The sequence below is a fragment of the Panulirus ornatus genome, chromosome 25 (genome assembly GCF_036320965.1).
Source record: "Panulirus ornatus isolate Po-2019 chromosome 25, ASM3632096v1, whole genome shotgun sequence".
Lineage (NCBI taxonomy): Eukaryota > Metazoa > Arthropoda > Malacostraca > Decapoda > Palinuridae > Panulirus > Panulirus ornatus.
In genome coordinates this window covers 14,218,708-14,239,046 of record NC_092248.1, presented here as the reverse complement: position 1 = coordinate 14,239,046, position 20,339 = coordinate 14,218,708, and the positions used below count along the sequence as shown (strand labels likewise).

Genomic DNA, 20,339 nt, shown 5'->3' with positions numbered 1-20,339 from the left:
TGGAACCATGGAAGCGGAAGTGGATCATAGGGTGGGGGAGGGGGCAAAAATTCTGGGAGCCTTGAAGAATGTGTGGAAGTCGAGAACATTATCTCGGAAAGCAAAAATGGGTATGTTTGAAGGAATAGTGGTTCCAACAATGTTGTATGGTTGCGAGGCGTGGGCTATGGATAGAGTTGTGCGCAGGAGGATGGATGTGCTGGAAATGAGATGTTTGAGGACAATGTGTGGTGTGAGGTGGTTTGATCGAGTAAGTAACGTAAGGGTAAGAGAGATGTGTGGAAATAAAAAGAGCGTGGTTGAGAGAGCAGAAGAGGGTGTTTTGAAATGGTTTGGGCACATGGAGAGAATGAGTGAGGAAAGATTGACCAAGAGGATATATGTGTCGGAGGTGGAGGGAACGAGGAGAAGAGGGAGACCAAATTGGAGGTGGAAAGATGGAGTGAAAATGATTTTGTGTGATCGGAGCCTGAACATGCAGGAGGGTGAAAGGAGGGCAGGGAATAGAGTGAATTGGAGCGATGTGGTATACCGGGGTTGACGTGCTGTCAGTGGATTGAATCAAGGCATGTGAAGCATCTGGTGTAAACCATGGAAAGCTGTGTAGGTATGTACATTTGCGTGTGTGGACGTATGTATATACATGTGTATGGGGGTGGGTTGGGCCATTTCTTTCGTCTGTTTCCTTGCGCTACCTCGCAAACGCGGGAGACAGCGACAAAGCAAAAAAAAAAAAAAAAAAAAAATATATAGAAGTGGTAGAGGATGTGTGGATCAGGTGTTTGATTTGAAGAATGTATGTGAGAAATACTTAGAAAAGCAAATGGATTTGTATGTAGCATTTATGGATCTGGAGAAGGCATATGATAGAGTTGATAGAGATGCTCTGTGGAAGGTATTAAGAACATATGGTGTGGGAGGCAAGTTGTTAGAAGCATTGAAAAGTTTTTATCGAGGATGTAAGGCATGTGTACGTGTAGGAAGAGAGGAAAGTGATTGGTTCTCAGTGAATGTAGGTTTGCGGCAGGGGTGTGTGATGTCTCCATGGTTGTTTAATTTGTTTATGGATGGGGTTGTTAGGGAGGTGAATGCAAGAGTTTTGGAAAGAGGGGCAAGTATGAAGTCTGTTGGGGATGAGAGAGCTTGGGAAGTGAGTCAGTTGTTGTTTGCTGATGATACAGCGCTGGTGGCTGATTCATGTGAGAAACTGCAGAAGCTGGTGACTGATTTGGTAAAGTGTGTGAAAGAGGAAAGTTAAGAGTAAATGTGAATAAGAGCAAGGTTATTAGGTACAGTAGGGTTGAGGGTCAATTCAATTGGGAGGTGAGTTTGAATGGAGAAAAACTGGAGGAAGTGAAGTGTTTTAGATATCTGGGAGTGGATCTGGCAGCGGATGGAACCATGGAAGCGGAAGTGGATCATAGGGTGGGGGAGGGGGCGAAAATTCTGGGAGCCTTGAAGAATGTGTGGAAGTCGAGAACATTATCTCGGAAAGCAAAAATGGGTATGTTTGAAGGAATAGTGGTTCCAACAATGTTGTATGGTTGCGAGGCGTGGACTATGGATAGAGTTGTGCGCAGGAGGATGGATGTGCTGGAAATGAGATGTTTGAGGACAATGTGTGGTGTGAAGTGGTTTGATCGAGTAAGTAACGTAAGGGTAAGAGAGATGTGTGGAAATAAAAAGAACGTGGTTGAGAGAGCAGAAGAGGGTGTTTTGAAATGGTTTGGTCACATGGAGAGAAAGAGTGAGGAAAGATTGACCAAGAGGATATATGTGTCGGAGGTGGAGGGAACGAGGAGAAGAGGGAGACCAAATTGGAGGTGGAAAGATGGAGTGAAAAAGATTTTGTGTGATCGGGGCCTGAACATGCAGGAGGGTGAAAGGAGGGCAAAGAATAGAGAGAATTGGAGCGATGTGGTATACCGGGGTTGAAGTGCTGTCAGTGGATTGAATCAAGGCATGTGTATGGGGGTGGGTTTGGCCATTTCTTTCATCTGTTTCCTTGCGCTACCTCGCAAACGCGGGAGAAAAAAAAAAAAAAAAAAAAAAAATATTATTTATTATACTTTGTCGCTGTCTCCCGCGTTTGCGAGGTAGCGCAAGGAAACAGACGAAAGAAATGGCCCAACCCCCCCCATACACATGTATATAGATACGTCCACACACGCAAATATACATACCTACACAGCTTTCCATGGTTTACCCCAGACGCTTCACATGCCTTGATTCAATACACTGACAGCACGTCAACCCCGGTATACCACATCGCTCCAATTCACTCTATTCCTTGCCCTCCTTTCACCCTCCTGCATGTTCAGGCCCCGATCACACAAAATCTTTTTCACTCCATCTTTCCACCTCCAATTTGGTCTCCCTCTTCTCCTCGTTCCCTCCACCTCCGACACATATATCCTCTTGGTCAATCTTTCCTCACTCATTCTCTCCATGTGCCCAAACCACTTCAAAACACCCTCTTCTGCTCTCTCAACCATGCTCTTTTTATTTCCACACATCTCTCTTACCCTTACGTTACTCACTCGATCAAACCACCTCACACCACACATTGTCCTCAAACATCTCATTTCCAGCACATCCATCCTCCTGCGCACAACTCTATCCATAGCCCACGCCTCGCAACCATACAACATCGTTGGAACCACTATTCCTTCAAACATACCCATTTTTGCTTTCCGAGATAATGTTCTCGACTTCCACACATTCTTCAAGGCTCCCAGAATTTTCGCCCCCTCCCCCACCCTATGATCCACTTCCGCTTCCATGGTTCCATCCGCTGCCAGATCCACTCCCAGATATCTAAAACACTTCACTTCCTCCAGTTTTTCTCCATTCAAACTCACCTCCCAATTGACTTGACCCTCAACCCTACTGTACCTAATAACCTTGTTCTTATTCACATTTACTCTTAACTTTCTTCTTCCACACACTTTACCAAACTCAGTCACCAGCTTCTGCAGTTTCTCACATGAATCAGCCACCAGCGCTGTATCATCAGCGAACAACAACTGACTCACTTCCCAAGCTCTCTCATCCCCAACAGACTTCATACTTGCGCCTCTTTCCAAAACTCTTGCATTTACCTCCCTAACAACCCCATCCATAAACAAATTAAACAACCATGGAGACATCACACACCCCTGCCGCAAACCTACATCACTGAGAACCAATCACTTTCCTCTCTTCCTACACGTACACATGCCTTACATCCTCGATAAAAACTTTTCACTGCTTCTAACAACTTTCCTCCCACACCATATATTCTTAATACCTTCCACAGAGCATCTCTATCAACTCTATCATATGCCTTCTCCAGATCCATAAATGCTACATACAAATCCATTTGCTTTTCTAAGTATTTCTCACATACATTCTTCAAAGCAAACACCTGATCCACATATCCTCTACCACTTCTGAAACCACACTGCTCTTCCCCAATCTGATGCTCTGTACATGCCTTCACCCTCTCAATCAATACCCTCCCATATAATTTACCAGGAATACTCAACAAACTTATACCTCTGTAATTTGAGCACTCACTCTTATCCCCTTTGCCTTTGTGCAATGGCACTATGCACGCATTCCGCCAATCCTCAGGCACCTCACCATGAGTCATACACACATTAAATAACCTTACCAACCAGTCAATAATACAGTCACCCCCTTTTTTAATAAATTCCACTGCAATACCATCCAAACCTGCTGCCTTGCCGGCTTTCATCTTCCGCAAAGCTTTCACTACCTCTTCTCTGTTTACCAAATCATTTTCCCTAACCCTCTCACTTTGCACACCACCTCGACCAAAACACCCTATATCTGCCACTCTATCATCAAACACATTCAACAAACCTTCAAAATACTCACTCCATCTCCTTCTCACATCACCACTACTTGTTATCACCTCCCCATTTGCGCCCTTCACTGAAGTTCCCATTTGCTCCCTTGTCTTACGCACTTTATTTACCTCCTTCCAGAACATCTTTTTATTCTCCCTAAAATTTAATGATACTCTCTCACCCCAACTCTCATTTGCCCTTTTTTTCACCTCTTGCACCTTTCTCTTGACCTCCTGTCTCTTTCTTTTATACATCTCCCACTCAATTTCATTTTTTCCCTGGGGATAGCGGATTAAGAATACTTCCCACGTATTCTCTGAGTGTCGTAGAAGGCAACTAAAAGGGGAGGGAGCAGGAGGCTGGAAATCCTCCCTTCTCGTCTTTTTTTTTAATTTTCCAAAAGAAGGAACAGAGGGGGGCCATCTAAGTTAAAGTACCCTAGATCTTTCATTGATAAATCCCTTAAGTTGGCAAAGAAATCATTTTATGGAGTTGAGTCCAAACCTCCCATTGACACCAAGAATCTTTTAGTTCTCCCTTTTAACAATAATTTCACTTTGCTTCCCATGTTGCTAAAATCCTTTAATGTAAATGTTGCCTTTAGCAACAATAATACTATAAAGAATATCTTAATCAGCAATTCACCAGATAATTCTCTTGGTTGCATCTATAAAGTGCCTTGTGGGAACTGTGATAAATTCTATGTTGGTCAGACTGGTAAGGATCTTTCTGTTAGACTTAAGCAACATAAATATAGTATAAGAACGGGACAAGAATGAAATGCCTTGTTTAACCATATTAAAAACTATAATCATTGTACTGACTGGAGTAACGCCATCTCAGTTATCAACTCTAACTCTATTACCAAGAGAAATATCATTGAATCTTCTATTATTAAATACACAAAGAATTATAATCTTAATATTAGTGATGGTCTATACAAATTAGATAACTTTATTGTTGATAAGATTTGTAAAATGATCAGTTTATGAACGCTCGTTGTATGTTTTGGACAATCATATGTTTACCAAATGGCATCCTAGCTTCGTCTCTTCGATGTATATGTGTATATATGTGTGTTATATTTCTCTCTTGTGTCTCCCCTGATGATGTGATTATTACACGGAAGTGCACTTGGGAACTTCTCATGTTTCATTTTCCCCGTGGACTCATAGGAACATGTGTATAAATGTATATGTCTGTGTGTGTGTGTGTATGTGTATATGTTGAGATGTATAGGTATGTATATGTGCGTGTGTGGATGTGTATGTATATACATGTGTATGTGGGTGGGTTGGGCCATTCTTTCGTCTGTCTCCTTAGACTACCTCGCTAACACAGGAGACAGCAGCAAAGTATAATAAATAAATAAATAGAATAAATATGTAGTGACAGGAATGGATGAGGGCAAGTAAGAATATGTACATGTGTATGTATGTAATTTCTGTGCATGTGTATGTATATGATGATATGTATATGTATGTATATGTGTGTATGTTTCCTCTTTTAGAAAGTTAAAACAAAAGGAGGGGAGGGTTTCTGGCCCCCCCCGCTCCCGTCCCCTTTAGTCGCCTTCTACGACATGTGAGGAATGCGTGGGAAGTATTCTTTCTCCCCTATCCCCAGGGTGAGAGAGCAGAAGAGGGTGTTTTGAAATGGTTTGGTCACGTGGAGTGAATGAGTGAGGAAAGATTGACCAAGAGGATATATGTGTCAGAGGTGGAGGGAACAAGGAGAAGTGGGAGACCAAATTGGAGGTGGAAAGATGGAGTGAAAAAGATTTTGAGTGATGAGGGCCTGAACATGCAGGAGGGTGAAAGGCGTGCAAGGAATAGAGTGAATTGGAACGATGTGGTATACCGGGGTCGACGTGCTGTCAATGGATTGAACCAGGGCATGTGAAGCGTCTGGGGTAAACCATGGAAAGTTCTGTGGGGTCTGGATGTGGAAAGGGAGCTGTGGTTTCGGTGCATTATTACATGACAGCTAGAGACTGAATGTGAACGAATGGGGCCTTTGGTGTCTTTTCCTAGCGCTACCTCACACACATGAGGGGGGAGGGGGTTGTTATTCCATGTGTGGCAAGGTGGCGATGGGAACAAATAAAGGCAGACAGTATGAATTATGTACATGTGTATATATGTATATGTCTGTGTGTGTATATATATGTGTACATTGAGATGTATAGGTATGTATATTTGCGTGTGTGGACGTGTATGAATATACATGTGTATGTGGGCGGGTTGGGCCATTCTTCGTCTGTTTCCTTGTGCTACCTCGCTAACGCAGGAGACAGCGACAAAGCAAAATAAATAAATAAATAAAAATGTGTTATGTGGGCATTTATGTACGTATATTGGTATATGAGTGGATGGGCCATTCTTTGTCTGTTTCCTGAAATGGGAAACATCGATTATGTATAATAAAATATTGCATATCCCTGAGGTAGGGGAGAAAGAATTTTACCTCCATATTCTCCATGTATCATAGAAGAACAAAGGGGTGTGAACAGGATGTTGGAGGCCCTGCCCTTCCTGTATTTCAAGTTCTTAAAGAGGAAACTGAAGAAAGAACCTGGCGGAGAGTGCTCATCCTCCTCGAAGACTCAGATTGGGGTGTGTGAATGTGAGTGGATGTATTACAACCAAGATGAAAAGAGAGGAGAGATAGGATGTATGTTTGAGGAAAGAAAACTGGGTGTTCTGCCTCTGAGTAAAATAAAGCTCAAATGGTAAAGGGGAAGAATGTTTTGGAAATGTCTTTGAAGTAAAGTCAAGGGTTGGTGAGAGAACAAGAGCTAACTAAGGTAGGAGTAGCACTACTACTGAAGTAGTTGTGGGAGTGTGTGACAGACTGTAAGGAAGTAAATTCTAGACTGATGTGGGTAAAACTGAAAGTGGATGGCAAGAGATGAGTGGAAATATCTTTGGAGCAAAGTCAAGGGTTAATGAGAAGAGCTAAGGAAGGAGTAGCACTACTACTGAAGTAGGAGTTGTAGGAGTGTGTGACAGAGTGTAAGGAAGTAAAGTCTAGATTGATGTGGGTAAAAATGAAAGAAGATGGCAAAAGATGAGTGAATATTGGTGCTTATGCACTTGGCCATGACAAAGAAAGATCATGAGACAAGTGTTTTGAGAGCAGCTGAGTGTGTAAGCAGTTTTGGTTCAAGAGATCGGGTATTAGTAATTGTAATCTAAATGCGAAGGTAGGTAATGTGGCAGTTGAAGGTACAATTGGTGCACAAGAGGTATTCAGTTATAAATGGAAATGGCAAAGACTGTGTGAAGTTGTGTGCTGAAAAAATACTGGTGAGTGGGAAAACCTGGTTTAAAAAGAGATATTCAAAAGTATGCATATGTGAGTAGGAGAGATGGTCAACATGCATTATTAGATTACGTACTAATTGATAGGCATGTAAAACAGACTTCTGGATGTACATGTGTTGAGAGGGGCAGCTGGTACAATGTCTGATCACTATCTTGTGGAGGCAAAAGTGAAGATTTGTATAGGTTTTCAAAAAAGAGGAATTAATGGCAATGTCAGAGACAAGAGAATTGTGAGAGTGAGCTTGAAAAGGAGACTTGTGTGAAGAAATACTAGCAGAAATTGAGTGTAAAATGGCAAAAGATGAGAGCAAATGAAGTAAGGGGAGTAGGTGAGGAATGGGAGGTATTTACTGAAAGAGTTATGGCATGTGTAAGAGATGCATGTGTTGTACAAAAGGAGGGAGTTGGGCTGATTAGAAAGGGTAGAGAGGTAGGATGAAGAATTAAGTTGCTAGTGAAAGAGAAAAGAGAGGTGTTTAGGCAGTACTTCCAAGGAAGGAGTGCAAATGATTGGAAGATATATAAGAGAAAGTTGCAGGAAGTCAAGAAGAAGGAGCAGAGATTGAAAAAGATGGCAAATGAGAGTTGGGCTGAGAGAGTATCATTAAATTCAAGATAGAATAGAAAGATGTTTTGAAAGGAGATAAATAATGTGTGAAAGAAAAGAAAACAAATGAGAACATCACTAAAGCAAAAGGGGAAGTGATAACATGCAGTGATGGAGTGAGGAGATGGAATGAGTATTTTGAAGGATTATTAAATATGTTTAATATTAAGACAGAGTGGCAGATGTAGGGTGTTTTGGTCAGGGTGGTATGAGAAGTGAGAGAGAGTCATGGAAAGTGCTTTGGTGAAGAGGGAAGAGGTGGCGAAGCCTTTCAGATGATGAAATCTGGCAAGGTGGTGGGAGTGGATGGTACTGCAGCTGAATTTAGTAAGAAAGGGGTGACTGTTGTATAGATCATAGTGAGGTACCTCAAGATTGGTGGAATGCATGTAAAGTGCCATTGTACAAAGGCAAATGGAATAAAGTCAAGAGAGTGTTCAAACAGAGGCATAAGTTTGTTGAGTATACCTGGTAAATTGTATGGGAGGGCATTGATTGAGAGGATGAAGGCATGCACAAAGCATCAGACTGAGGAGTAGCAGTGTGGTTTCAGAAGTGGCATTTATGGATGTGAATAAGGCATACGATAGTGTTGACAAAGATGCTATAGGGAAGGTCTTAAGAATATACGATGTGGAAGGTAAACTGGTACAAGCAGTGAGAAGTTTAAATAAAGGGTGTATGCAGGTGTATGTGTGTATATTATTAGGAAGAGAGGAGAGTGAATGCTTCCGACTGAAGGTCGGTCTGCAGCAGGGGTGTGTGATGTCATCATGGCTGTATAATTTGTTTATAGATGGGGTGGCGAGGAAGATAAGTGCAAGAGTCTGGGAGTGAGGAGCGAGTATGCAGTCTTTTGGGGATGAGAGGGCTTGGGAAGTGAGTCACTTGTTGTTTGCCAATGAGACAGTACTAGTGGATGATTCCAGTGAGAAACTGCAGAAGTTGGTGAAAAAGTTTGGAAGAGTGTATGAAAGGAGAAAGTTGAGAGTTAATGTGAATAATACCACACTTATCAGGTTCAGCAGGGTTGAGGGGCAAGTTAGTTGGGAGGTAAGTTGGAATGGAGAAAAATTGGAGGAGGTAAAGTGTTTCCGATATCTAGAAGTCAGCTTGGCAGCAAATGGAACCATGGAAATGGAAGTCATACAGTAGAGAGAGAGAGAGAGAGAGAGAGAGAGAGAGAGAGAGAGAGAGAGAGAGAGAGAGAGAGAGAGAGAGAGAGAGAGAGAGAGAGAGAGAGAGAGAGAGAGAGACAGAGAGAGAGAGAGAGAGAGAGAGGGGGGGGGGGGGCAAGGTTCTGGGAGTGATGAAGAATGTGTGGAAGAGAGATTATCTCAAAGAACAAAAATGGGTATGTTCAAAGGAACAGTAATCCCAAATATATTATATGGATGTGAGGCATGGGCTGTAGATAAGGTTATGCAGAGCAGGGTGGATGTGTTAGAAATGAAAAGAGGATATATGTGTCAGATGTGGAGAGAACAGGGAGAACCAGGAAACAAAATTGGAAATGGAAGTTATATTTTCTTATCATTATCATACATAATTGCTGTTTCCTGCATCAGTGAGGTAGTGCCAGGAAACAAAGAAAGGCCCACACTCATATACATGTATGTATACATAAATTCCCACATACATACATATACATATGGAGTGAAAAAGATTTTGAGTGATTGGAGTCAGAAAATGCATAAGGGTGAAAGGGATGCAGGAGCCTTTAGAAAGGGCCTGGGTAACACCACGACTCTTTTACAGAAATCAGACATGGGGTAATTATAAATAAATAAATAAATGACCAGAAAATTCCATTATATCTGATTGCTTTACCTTGTACTCCATCACATTCATATTCTTAATAATTTCACATCAATATTGTCAACATGCCTAAACTACTAGTAATTTTCAAATAAGGCAATTACATTGTTCTCTCACTAAATACTCACAGTTCATCAGGGCAGTTGATGGGTTGAGCAAGGCGTACACCCTGACGCAGGACGGCTGACATCTCAAATGGGTCTATTTCTTGGTATGGCTGCTGGCCCAAAGTCATCACTTCCCACAGCAACACGCCCCAGGACCACTGAAAAAAAAAGGGGGGGATGTTTTGAAAGGAGGCAAATAAAGTAAGACAGGAGCAAATGAGAACATCAATGAAAGGGGCACACGGGGGAGGTAATAACAAGTAGTGATGAAGTGATGAGATGGAGTGAATATTTTGAAGGTTTGTTGAATGTGTTTGATGATAAAGTGGCAGATATAGGGTGTTTTGGTCAGGGTGGTGTGCAAAGTGAGAGGGTCAGGGAGAATGGTTTGGTGAACAGAGAAGAGGTAGTGAAAGTTTTGTAGATGAAAGCCGGCAAGGCGGCGCGTTTAGATGGTACTGCAGTGGAGTTTATTAAAAAAGAGGGTGACTGCGTTGTTGATTGGATGGTAAGGATATTCAATGAATGTATGGATCATGGTGAATTGCCTGAGGATTGGCAGAATGCATGCATAGCACCATTGTACAAAGGCAAAGGGAATAAAGGAGAGTTTTCAAATTACTGGGGCATAAGTTTGTTAAGCATTCCTGAAAAATTATATGGGAGGGTATTGATTGAGAGCATAAATGCATGTACATAGCACCAGATTGAGAAAGAGCACTGTGGTTTCAGAATTGGTAGAGGATGTGTGGATCAGGTGTTTGCTTTGAAGAATGTATGTGAGAAATACCTAGAAAAACAGGTGGATTTGTTATTGATTTGATAAATTATACTTTGACACTGTCACTCACGTTAGCGAGATAGCGCAAGGAAACAGACGAAAGAATGGCCCAACCCACCCACATACACATGTATATACATACACGTCCACACATGCACATATACATACCTATACATTTCAACGCATGCATATACATATATACACAGACATATGTATATATACACATGTACATAATTCATACTTGCTGCCTTTATTCATTCCCATCACCTACTTGCCACACATGAAATGACAACCCCCTCCCCCCCTGCACGCGCGCAAGGTAGCCCTAGGGAAAGACAATAAAGGCCACATTCATTCACACTCAGTCTCTAGCGGTCATGTATAATGCACTGAAACCATAGCTCCCTTTCCACATCCAGGCCCCTCAAAGCTTTCCATGGTTTACCCCAGACACTTCACATGTCCTGGTTCAATCCATCAACAGCACGTCGACCCCGGTATACTACATCATTCCAATTTACTATATTCCTTGCACACCTTTCACCTTCCTGCATGTTCAGGCCCCGATTGCTCAAAATCTTTTTCACTCCATCCCTTTGCCTCCAATTTGATCTCCCACTTCTCCTCATTCCCTCCACCTCTGACACATATATTCTATTTGTCAATCTTTCCTCACTTATTCTCTCCATGTGACCAAACCATTCCAATACACCCTATTCTGCTCTCTCAACCACACTCTTTATTACCACACATCTCTCTTACCCTTTCATTACTTACTCGATCAAACCACCTCACACCACATATTGTCCTCAAACATCTCATTTCCAGCACATCCACCCTCCTCCACACAATCCTATCTATAGCCCATGCCTTGCAACCATATAACATTGTTGGAAACACTATTCCCTCAAATATACCCATTATTGCTTTCCGAGATAATGTTCTTGCCTTCCACACGTTTTTCAACACTCCCAGAACTTTTCGCCTCTCCCCCACCCTGTGACTCACTTCAGCTTCCATGGTTCCATCCATGGCAAATCCACTCCCAGATATCTAAAACACTTCACTTCCTCCAGTTTTTCTCCATTCAAACTTACCTCCCAATTGACTTGTCCCTCAACCCTACTGTACCTAATAACCTTGCTCTTATTCATATTTACTCTCAGCTTTCTTCTTTCACACACACTTTACCAAACCCAGTCACCAACATCCACAGTTTCTCACCCGAATCAGCCACCAGTGCTGTAATATCAGCAAACAACAACTGATTCACTTCCCAAGCCCTCTCATCCACAACAGACTGCATACTTGCCCCTCTCATCCACAACAGACTGCATACTTGCACCTCTCTCCAAAACTCTTGCATTCAACTCCCTAACAACCCCATCCATCAACAAATCAAACATGGAGACATCATGCACCCCTGCTGCAAACCAACATTCACTGAGAACCAATCACTTTCCTCTCTTCTTTCTCGTACACATGCTTCACATCCTCAATAAAAACTTTACACAGCTTCTAGCAACTTGCTTCCCACACCATATACTCTTAATACCTTCCACAGAGCATCTCTATCAACTCTATCATATGCCTTCTCCAGACCCATAAATACTACATACAAATCCATTTGTTTTTCTAAGTATTTCTCGCATACATTCTTCAAAGCAAACAACTGATCCACACATCCTCTACCACTTCTAGAACCACACTTAACCAAAACTCAACCAAACCACACTCAACCAAAACACCCTATATCTGCCACGCTATCATCTAACACATTCAACAAACCTTCAAAATACTCACTCCATCTCCTCACATCACCACTACTTGTTATTACCTCCCCATTAGCCCCTTTCACCAATGTTCCCATTTGTTCTCTTGTCTTATGCAGTTTATTTACCTCCTTCCAAAACATCTGGCTTTGTATGTAGCATTTATGGATCTGGAGAAGGAATATGATTGGGTTGATAAAAATACTTTGTGGAAGGTATTAAGAGTATATGGTGTGGGAGATAAGTTGCTAGAAGCAAAAAAAGTTTTTATCAAGGATGGAAGGCATTTGTACGAGTAGGAAGAGAGAAAAGTTAGTGGTTTCCAGAGAATGCTGGTTTGTGACAGGGATGTGGGTGTGTGATGTCTCCATGGTTGTTTAACCTGTTTATGGATGGATTGGTTAGGAAGGTAAATGGAAGAGTTTTGGAGAGAGGGGCAAGTATGCAGTCTGTTGTGGATGAGACAGCTTGGGAAGTGAGTCGCTTGTTGTTTGCTGATGATACAGTGCTGGTGGCTGATTCATGTGAGAAACTGCAGAAGTCGGTGACAGAGTTTGGTAAATTGTGTGAAAGAAGAAAGCTGAGAGTAAATGTGAATAAGAGCAAGGTTATTAGGTTCAGTAGGGTTGAAGGACAAGTTAATTGGGAAGTAAGTTTGAATGGAGAAAAACTGGAGGAAGTGAAGTGTTTTAGATAACCAGGAGTGGACTTAGCATTGGATAGAACCACAGAAGCAGAAGGGAGTCACAGGGTGGGAGAGGGAGCAAAAGTTCTGGAAGCATCGAAGAATGTGTGGAAGGCGAGAACGTTATCTCAGAGAGGAAAAATTATACGTTTGAAGGCATATGATAGAGTTGATAGAGATGCTCTGTGGAAGGTATTAAGAATATATGGTGTGGGAGGCAAGTTGTTAGAAGCAGTGAAAAGTTTTTATCAAGGATGTAAGGCAAGTGTACGTGTAGGAAGAGAGGAAAGTGATTGGTTCTCAGTGAATGTAGGTTTGCGGCAGGGGTGTGTGATGTCCCCATGGTTGTTTAATTTGTTTATGGATGGGGTTGTTAGGGAGGTGAATGCAAGAGTTTTGGAAAGAGGGGCAAGTATGAAGTCTGTTGGGGATGAGAGAGCTTGGGAAGTGAGTCAGTTGTTGTTCGCTGATGATACAGCGCTGGTGGCTGATTCATGTGAGAAACTGCAGAAGCTGGTGACTGAGTTTGGTAAAGTGTGTGAAAGAAGAAAGTTAAGAGTAAATGTGAATAAGAGCAAGGTTATTAGGGACAGTAGGGTTGAGGGTCAAGTCAATTGGGAGGTGAGTTTGAATGGAGAAAAACTGGAGGAAGTGAAGTGTTTTAGATATCTGGGAGTGGATCTGGCAGCGGATGGAACCATGGAAGCGGAAGTGGATCATAGGGTGGGGGAGGGGGCGAAAATTCTGGGGGCCTTGAAGAATGTGTGGAAGTCGAGAACATTATCTCGGAAAGCAAAAATGGGTATGTTTGAAGGAATAGTGGTTCCAACATTGTTGTATGGTTGCGAGGCGTGGACTATGGATAGAGTTGTGCGCAGGAGGATGGATGCGCTGGAAATGAGATGTTTGAGGACAATGTGTGGTGTGAGGTGGTTTGATCGAGTGAGTAACGTAAGGGTAAGAGAGATGTGTGGAAATAAAAAGAGCGTGGTTGAGAGAGCAGAAGAGGGTGTTTTGAAGTGGTTTGGGCACATGGAGAGAATGAGTGAGGAAAGATTGACCAAAAGGATATATGTGTCGGAGGTGGAGGGAACGAGGAGAAGAGGGAGACCAAATTGGAGGTGGAAAGATGGAGTGAAAAAGATTTTGTGTGATCGGGGCCTGAGCATGCAGGAGGGTGAAAGGAGGGCAAGGAATAGAGTGAATTGGAGCGATGTGGTATACCGGGGTTGACGTGCTGTCAGTGGATTGAATCAAGGCATGTGAAGTGTCTGGGGTAAACCATGGAAAGCTGTGTAGGTGTGTATATTTGCGTGTGTGGACGTATGTATATACATGTGTATGGGGGGGGGTTGGGCCATTTCTTTCGTCTGTTTCCTTGCGCTACCTCGCAAACGCGGGAGACAGCGACAAAGTATAATAAAAAAAATATATATATATATATATATATATATATATATATATATGTGTGTGTGTGTGTGTGTGTGTGTGTGTGTGTGTGTATGAGTGGTTGGGCCATTCTTCGTCTGTTTCCTTGCCTTACCTCGCTGATGTGGCAGACAACGATTAAGTGTAATACATATCAAACAAAATACATCATTCATATTTCTTCTTATTTTGTTACACTTAATTGCTGTTTCCCACATCAGTGAGGGAGTGCCAGGAAACAGACAAAGAATGGCCTTTCCACTCATATACACACACATATATATATATATATTTCTTTCTTTTTCTCTTTCGTACTATTCGCCATTTCCTGCATTAGCAAGGTAGCGTTAAGAACAGAGGACTGGGCCTTTGAGGGAATATCCTCACCTGGCCCCCTTCTCTGTTCCTTCTTTTGGAAAATTGATAAAAACGAGAGGGGAGGATTTCCAGCCACCCGCTCCCTCCCCTTTTAGTCGCCTTCTACGACACACAGGGAATACGTGGGAAGTATTCTTTCTCCCCTATCCCCAGGGATATATATATATATATATATATATATTTCTTTTAAACTATTCGCCATTTCCCGCGTTAGCGAGGTAGCGTTAGGAACAGAGGACTGGGCCTTTTTTGGAATATCCTCACCTGGCCCCCCTCTGTTCCTTCTTTTTGGGAAAAAAAAAAAAAAAAATGAGAGGGGAGGATTTCCAGCCCCCCGCTCCCTCCCCTTTTAGTCGCCTTCTACGTCACGCAGGGAATACGTGGGAAGTATTCTCAATCTCCTATCCCCAGGGATATATATATATATATTATTATTATCATTCTGCTTTGTCGCTGTCTCCCGCGTTTGCGAGGTAGCGCAAGGAAACAGACGAAAGAAATGGCCCAACCCACCCCCATACACATGTATATACACACACGTCCACACACGCAAATATACATACATATACATCTCAATGTACACATATATATACACACACAGACACATACATATATACCCATGCATACAATTCACACTGTCTGCCTTTATTCATTCCCATCGCTACCTCGCCACACATGGGATACCATCCCCCTCCCCCCTCATGTGTGCGGGGTAGCACTAGGAAAAGACAACAAAGGCCTCATTTGTGCACACTCAGTCTCCAGCTGTCATGCAATAATGCCCGAAACCACAGCTCCCTTTCCACATCCAGGCCCCACACAGCTTTCCATGGTTTACCCCAGATGGTTCACATGCCCTGATTCAATCCACTGACAGCACGTCAACCCCGGTATACAACATCGAACCAATTCACTCTATTCCTTGCCCTCCTTTCACCCTCTTGCATGTTCAGTCCCCCGATCACTCAAAATCTTTTTCACTCCATCTTTCCACCTCCAATTTGGTCTCCCACTTCTCCTCGTTCCCTCCACCTCCGACACATATATCCTCTTGGTCAATCTTTCCTCAATCATTCTCTCCATGTGCCCAAACCATTTCAAAACACCCTCTTCTGCTCTCTCAACCACGCTCTTTTTATTTCCACACATCTCTCTTACCCTTACATTACTTACTCAATCAAACCACCTCACACCACACATTGTCCTTAAACATCTCATTTCCAGCACATCCACCCTCCTGCGCACAACTCTATCCATAGCCCATGCCTCCAACATTGTTGGAACAACTATTACTTCAACATACCCATTTTTGCTTTCCGAGATAATGTTCTCGACTTCCAAACATTCTTCAAGGCTCCCAGGATTTTCGCCCCCTCCCCCACCCTATGATTCACTTCCGCTTCCATGGTTCCATCCGCTGCCAGATCCACTCCCAGATATCTAAAACACTTTACTTCCTCCAGTTTTTCTCCATTCAAACTTACCTCCCAATTGACTTGACCCTCAACCCTACTGTACCTAATAACCTTGCTCTTATTCACATTTACTCTTAACTTTCTCCTTTCACACATTTTACCAAACTCAGTCACCAGCTCTGCAGTTTCTCACATGAAATCAGCCACCAGCGCTGTATCATCAGCAAACAACAACTGACTCACTTCCCAAGCTCTCTCATCCACAACAGACTTCATTTTTTCCCCTCTTTCCAAAACTCTTGCATTCACCTCCCTAACAACCCCATCCATAAACAAATTAAACAACCATGGAGACATACACACACCCCTGCCGCAATCATACATTCACTGAGGACAATCACTTTTTCCTCTCTTCCTACACGTACACCATGCCTTACGATCCTCGATAAAAACTGTTCACTGCTTCTAACAATTGCCATCAAAACCATATATTCTTAATACCTTCCACCGAGGCATCTCTATCAACTCTATTCTATATGACTTCTCCGACCCATAAATACTACATACAATCCATTTGTTTTTCTAAGTATTCTCGCTATTACATTCTTCAAAGCAAACAACTGATCCACCACATCCCCTACCACTTCTAGAACACACTTAACCAATACTCAAACCAAACCACACTCAACCCAAAACACCCTAAATCTGCCACGTATCATCTAACACATTCCCAACAGACCTTCAAAATACTCACTCCATTCTCCTCACTCACCACTATTGTTATTACTCCCCATTAGCCCCTTTCACCAATGTTCCCATTTGTTCTCTTGTCTTATGCAGTTTATTTACCTTCCTTCCAAAACATCTGGCTTATGTATGTGCATTTTATGGATCTGGAGAAGGGATTTGATTGGGTTGATAAAAATACTTTGTGGAAAGGTATTAAGAGTCATGGTTGTGGGAGATAAGTTGCTAGGAAGCAAAAAAAGTTTTTATCAAGGCTGGAAGGCATTGGTGACGAGTAGGAAGAGAGATAAGTTATTGGTTTCAGAGAATGCTGGTTTGTGACAGGGGATGTGGGTGATGTGTGATGTCTCCATGGTTGTTTTAACACCTGTTTATGGATGGATTGGTTAGGAAGGTAAATGGGAAGAGTTTTGGAGAGAGGAGGGGCATGTATGCAGGTCTGTTGTGGATGAGGACGCTTGGGAAGTGAGTTCGTTGTTGTTTGTGATGTTTACAGTGTGGTGGCTGAGTCATGTGAGAAACTGCAGAAGTCGGGTGACAGTGTTTTGGTAAATTGTGTGAAAGAAGAAAGCTGAGAGTAAATGTGAATAAGAGCAAGGTTATTAGGTTCAGTCAAAGTAGGGTTGAAGGAAAGTTAATTGGGACGTAAGTTTGAATGGAGAAAAACTGGAGGAAGTGAAGTGTTTTAGATAACCAGGAGTGGACTTAGCCATTGGATAGAACCACAGAAGCAGAAGGGAGTCACTAAGGGTGGAGAGGGAGGCAAAAAGTTCCGGAAGCATAGTAGAATGTGTGGAAAGGCAGAGAAGAACGTTATCTCAGAGAGGAAAAATTATTTCGTTTGAAGGCATATGATTGAGTTGATAGAGATGCTCTGTGGAAGGTATTAAGAATATATGGTGTGGGAGGCAAGTTGTTAGATGGCAGTGAAAAGTTTTTATCAAGGATGTAAGGCATGTGTAGTGTAGGAAGAGTATGAGAGGAAAGTGATGGTTCTCAGTGAATGTAGGTTTGTGGCAGAGGGTTGTGTGATTTGTCTCCATGGTGTTTAATTTGTTTATGGATGGGGTTGTTTGAGGAGGTGAATGCAAGGAGGTTTTTGAAAGAGGGGCAAGTAGAAAGTCTGTTTGGGATGAGAGTGCTTGGGAAGTGTGTCAGTTGTTGTTCGCTGATGATAATATATATATATTTATATATATTTATATATATATTAATATATATTAGATTTATATACATATATTATATATATATATATATTATTTTTCTGTCCTGGGGATAGGGGAGAAAGGAATACTTCCCACGTATTCCCTGGATTAGTCGTAGAAGGCGCCTAAAGGGGACGGGAGGGGGGGCTGGAAATCTCCCCTCTCGTTTTTTTTTTAATTTGCCAAAAGAAGGAACAGGAATTGGGCCAGGGTGAGGGTATTCCCTCAAAGGCCCAGTCCTCTGTTCTTAACGCTACCTCGCTAATGCGGGATAATGGCGAATAGTCTGAAGAAAGAAAAAGAAATATATATATATATATTATTGGAGAGGGTATTGATTGAGAGGGGTGAAGGCGTGTTACAGAGCATCAGATTGGGGAAGAGCAGTGTGTTTCAGAAGTGGTAGAGGATGTGTGGATCTGGTGTTTGCTTTGAAAGAGTGTATGTGAGAAATATTAGAAAAGCAATTGGATTTGTATGTAGCATTATGGATCGGGAGAAGGCATATGATTGAGTTGATAGAGATGATCTGTGGAAGGTATTAAGAATATATGGTGTGGTGAGGCAAGTTGTTAGAAGCAGTGAAATGTTTTTACGAGGATGTAGGCAGTGTAGTGTAGGAAGAGAGAAAGTGATTGGTTCTCAGTGATTGTAGGTTTGCGGCAGGGGTGTGTGATGTCCCCATGGCTGTTTAATTTGTTTATGGATGGGTTGTTAGGGAGGTGAATGGAAGAGTTTTGGAGAGAGGGGCAAGTATGCAGTCTGTTGTGGATGAGACAGCTTGGGAAGTGAGTCGCTTGTTGTTTGCTGATGATACAGTGCTGGTGGCTGATTCATGTGAGAAACTGCAGAAGTCGGTGACAGAGTTTGGTAAATTGTGTGAAAGAAGAAAGCTGAGAGTAAATGTGAATAAGAGCAAGGTTATTAGGTTCAGTAGGGTTGAAGGACAAGTTAATTGGGAAGTAAGTTTGAATGGAGAAAAACTGGAGGAAGTGAAGTGTTTTAGATAACCAGGAGTGGACTTAGCATTGGATAGAACCACAGAAGCAGAAGGGAGTCACAGGGTGGGAGAGGGAGCAAAAGTTCTGGAAGCATCGAAGAATGTGTGGAAGGCGAGAACGTTATCTCAGAGAGGAAAAATTATACGTTTGAAGGCATATGATAGAGTTGATAGAGATGCTCTGTGGAAGGTATTAAGAATATATGGTGTGGGAGGCAAGTTGTTAGAAGCAGTGAAAAGTTTTTTATCAAGGATGTAAGGCAAGTGTACGTGTAGGAAGAGAGGAAAGTGATTGGTTCTCAGTGAATGTAGGTTTGTGGCAGAGGTGTGTGATGTCTCCATGGTTGTTTAATTTGTTTATGGATGGGGTTGTTTGGGAGGTGAATGCAAGAGTTTTGGAAAGAGGGGCAAGTATGAAGTCTGTTGGGGATGAGAGTGCTTGGGAAGTGAGTCAGTTGTTGTTCGCTGATGATACATATATATATATATATATATATATATATATATATATATATATATATATATATATATATATATATATATATATATATATATATTATTCCCTGGGGATAGGGGAGAAAGAATACTTCCCACGTATTCCCTGCGTGTCGTAGAAGGCGACTAAAAGGGGAGGGAGCGGGGGGCTGGAAATCCTCCCCTCTCGTTTTTTTTTTAATTTTCCAAAAGAAGGAACAGAGAATTGGGCCAGGTGAGGGTATTCCCTCAAAGGCCCAGTCCTCTGTTCTTAACGCTACCTCGCTAATGCGGGAAATGGCGAATAGTTTGAAAGAAAGAAAAAGAAATATATATATATAAATTATATGGGAGGGTATTGATTGAGAGGGTGAAGGCATGTACAGAGCATCAGATTGGGGAAGAGCAGTGTGGTTTCAGAAGTGGTAGAGGATGTGTGGATCAGGTGTTTGCTTTGAAGAATGTATGTGAGAAATACTTAGAAAAGCAAATGGATTTGTATGTAGCATTTATGGATCTGGAGAAGGCATATGATAGAGTTGATAGAGATGCTCTGTGGAAGGTATTAAGAATATATGGTGTGGGAGGCAAGTTGTTAGAAGCAGTGAAAAGTTTTTATCGAGGATGTAAGGCATGTGTACGTGTAGGAAGAGAGGAAAGTGATTGGTTCTCAGTGAATGTAGGTTTGCGGCAGGGGTGTGTGATGTCCCCATGGTTGTTTAATTTGTTTATGGATGGGGTT

At 42.2% G+C, this 20,339-nt stretch overlaps 1 protein-coding gene across 3 annotated transcripts in view; it reads right to left on the bottom strand.

Moving 5' to 3' along the window:
* The window catches only part of LOC139757299 (tyrosine-protein kinase Dnt-like), a 144,259-nt gene that overhangs the window by 31,012 nt on the left and 92,908 nt on the right, over window positions 1–20,339 (bottom strand). For all 3 annotated transcript variants that reach the window (XM_071677672.1, XM_071677673.1, XM_071677674.1), the window contains one exon: window positions 9,734–9,870. In XM_071677672.1, coding sequence (XP_071533773.1) covers window positions 9,734–9,870 — 137 coding nt within the window. The remainder of the gene's footprint in view (window positions 1–9,733; window positions 9,871–20,339) is intronic.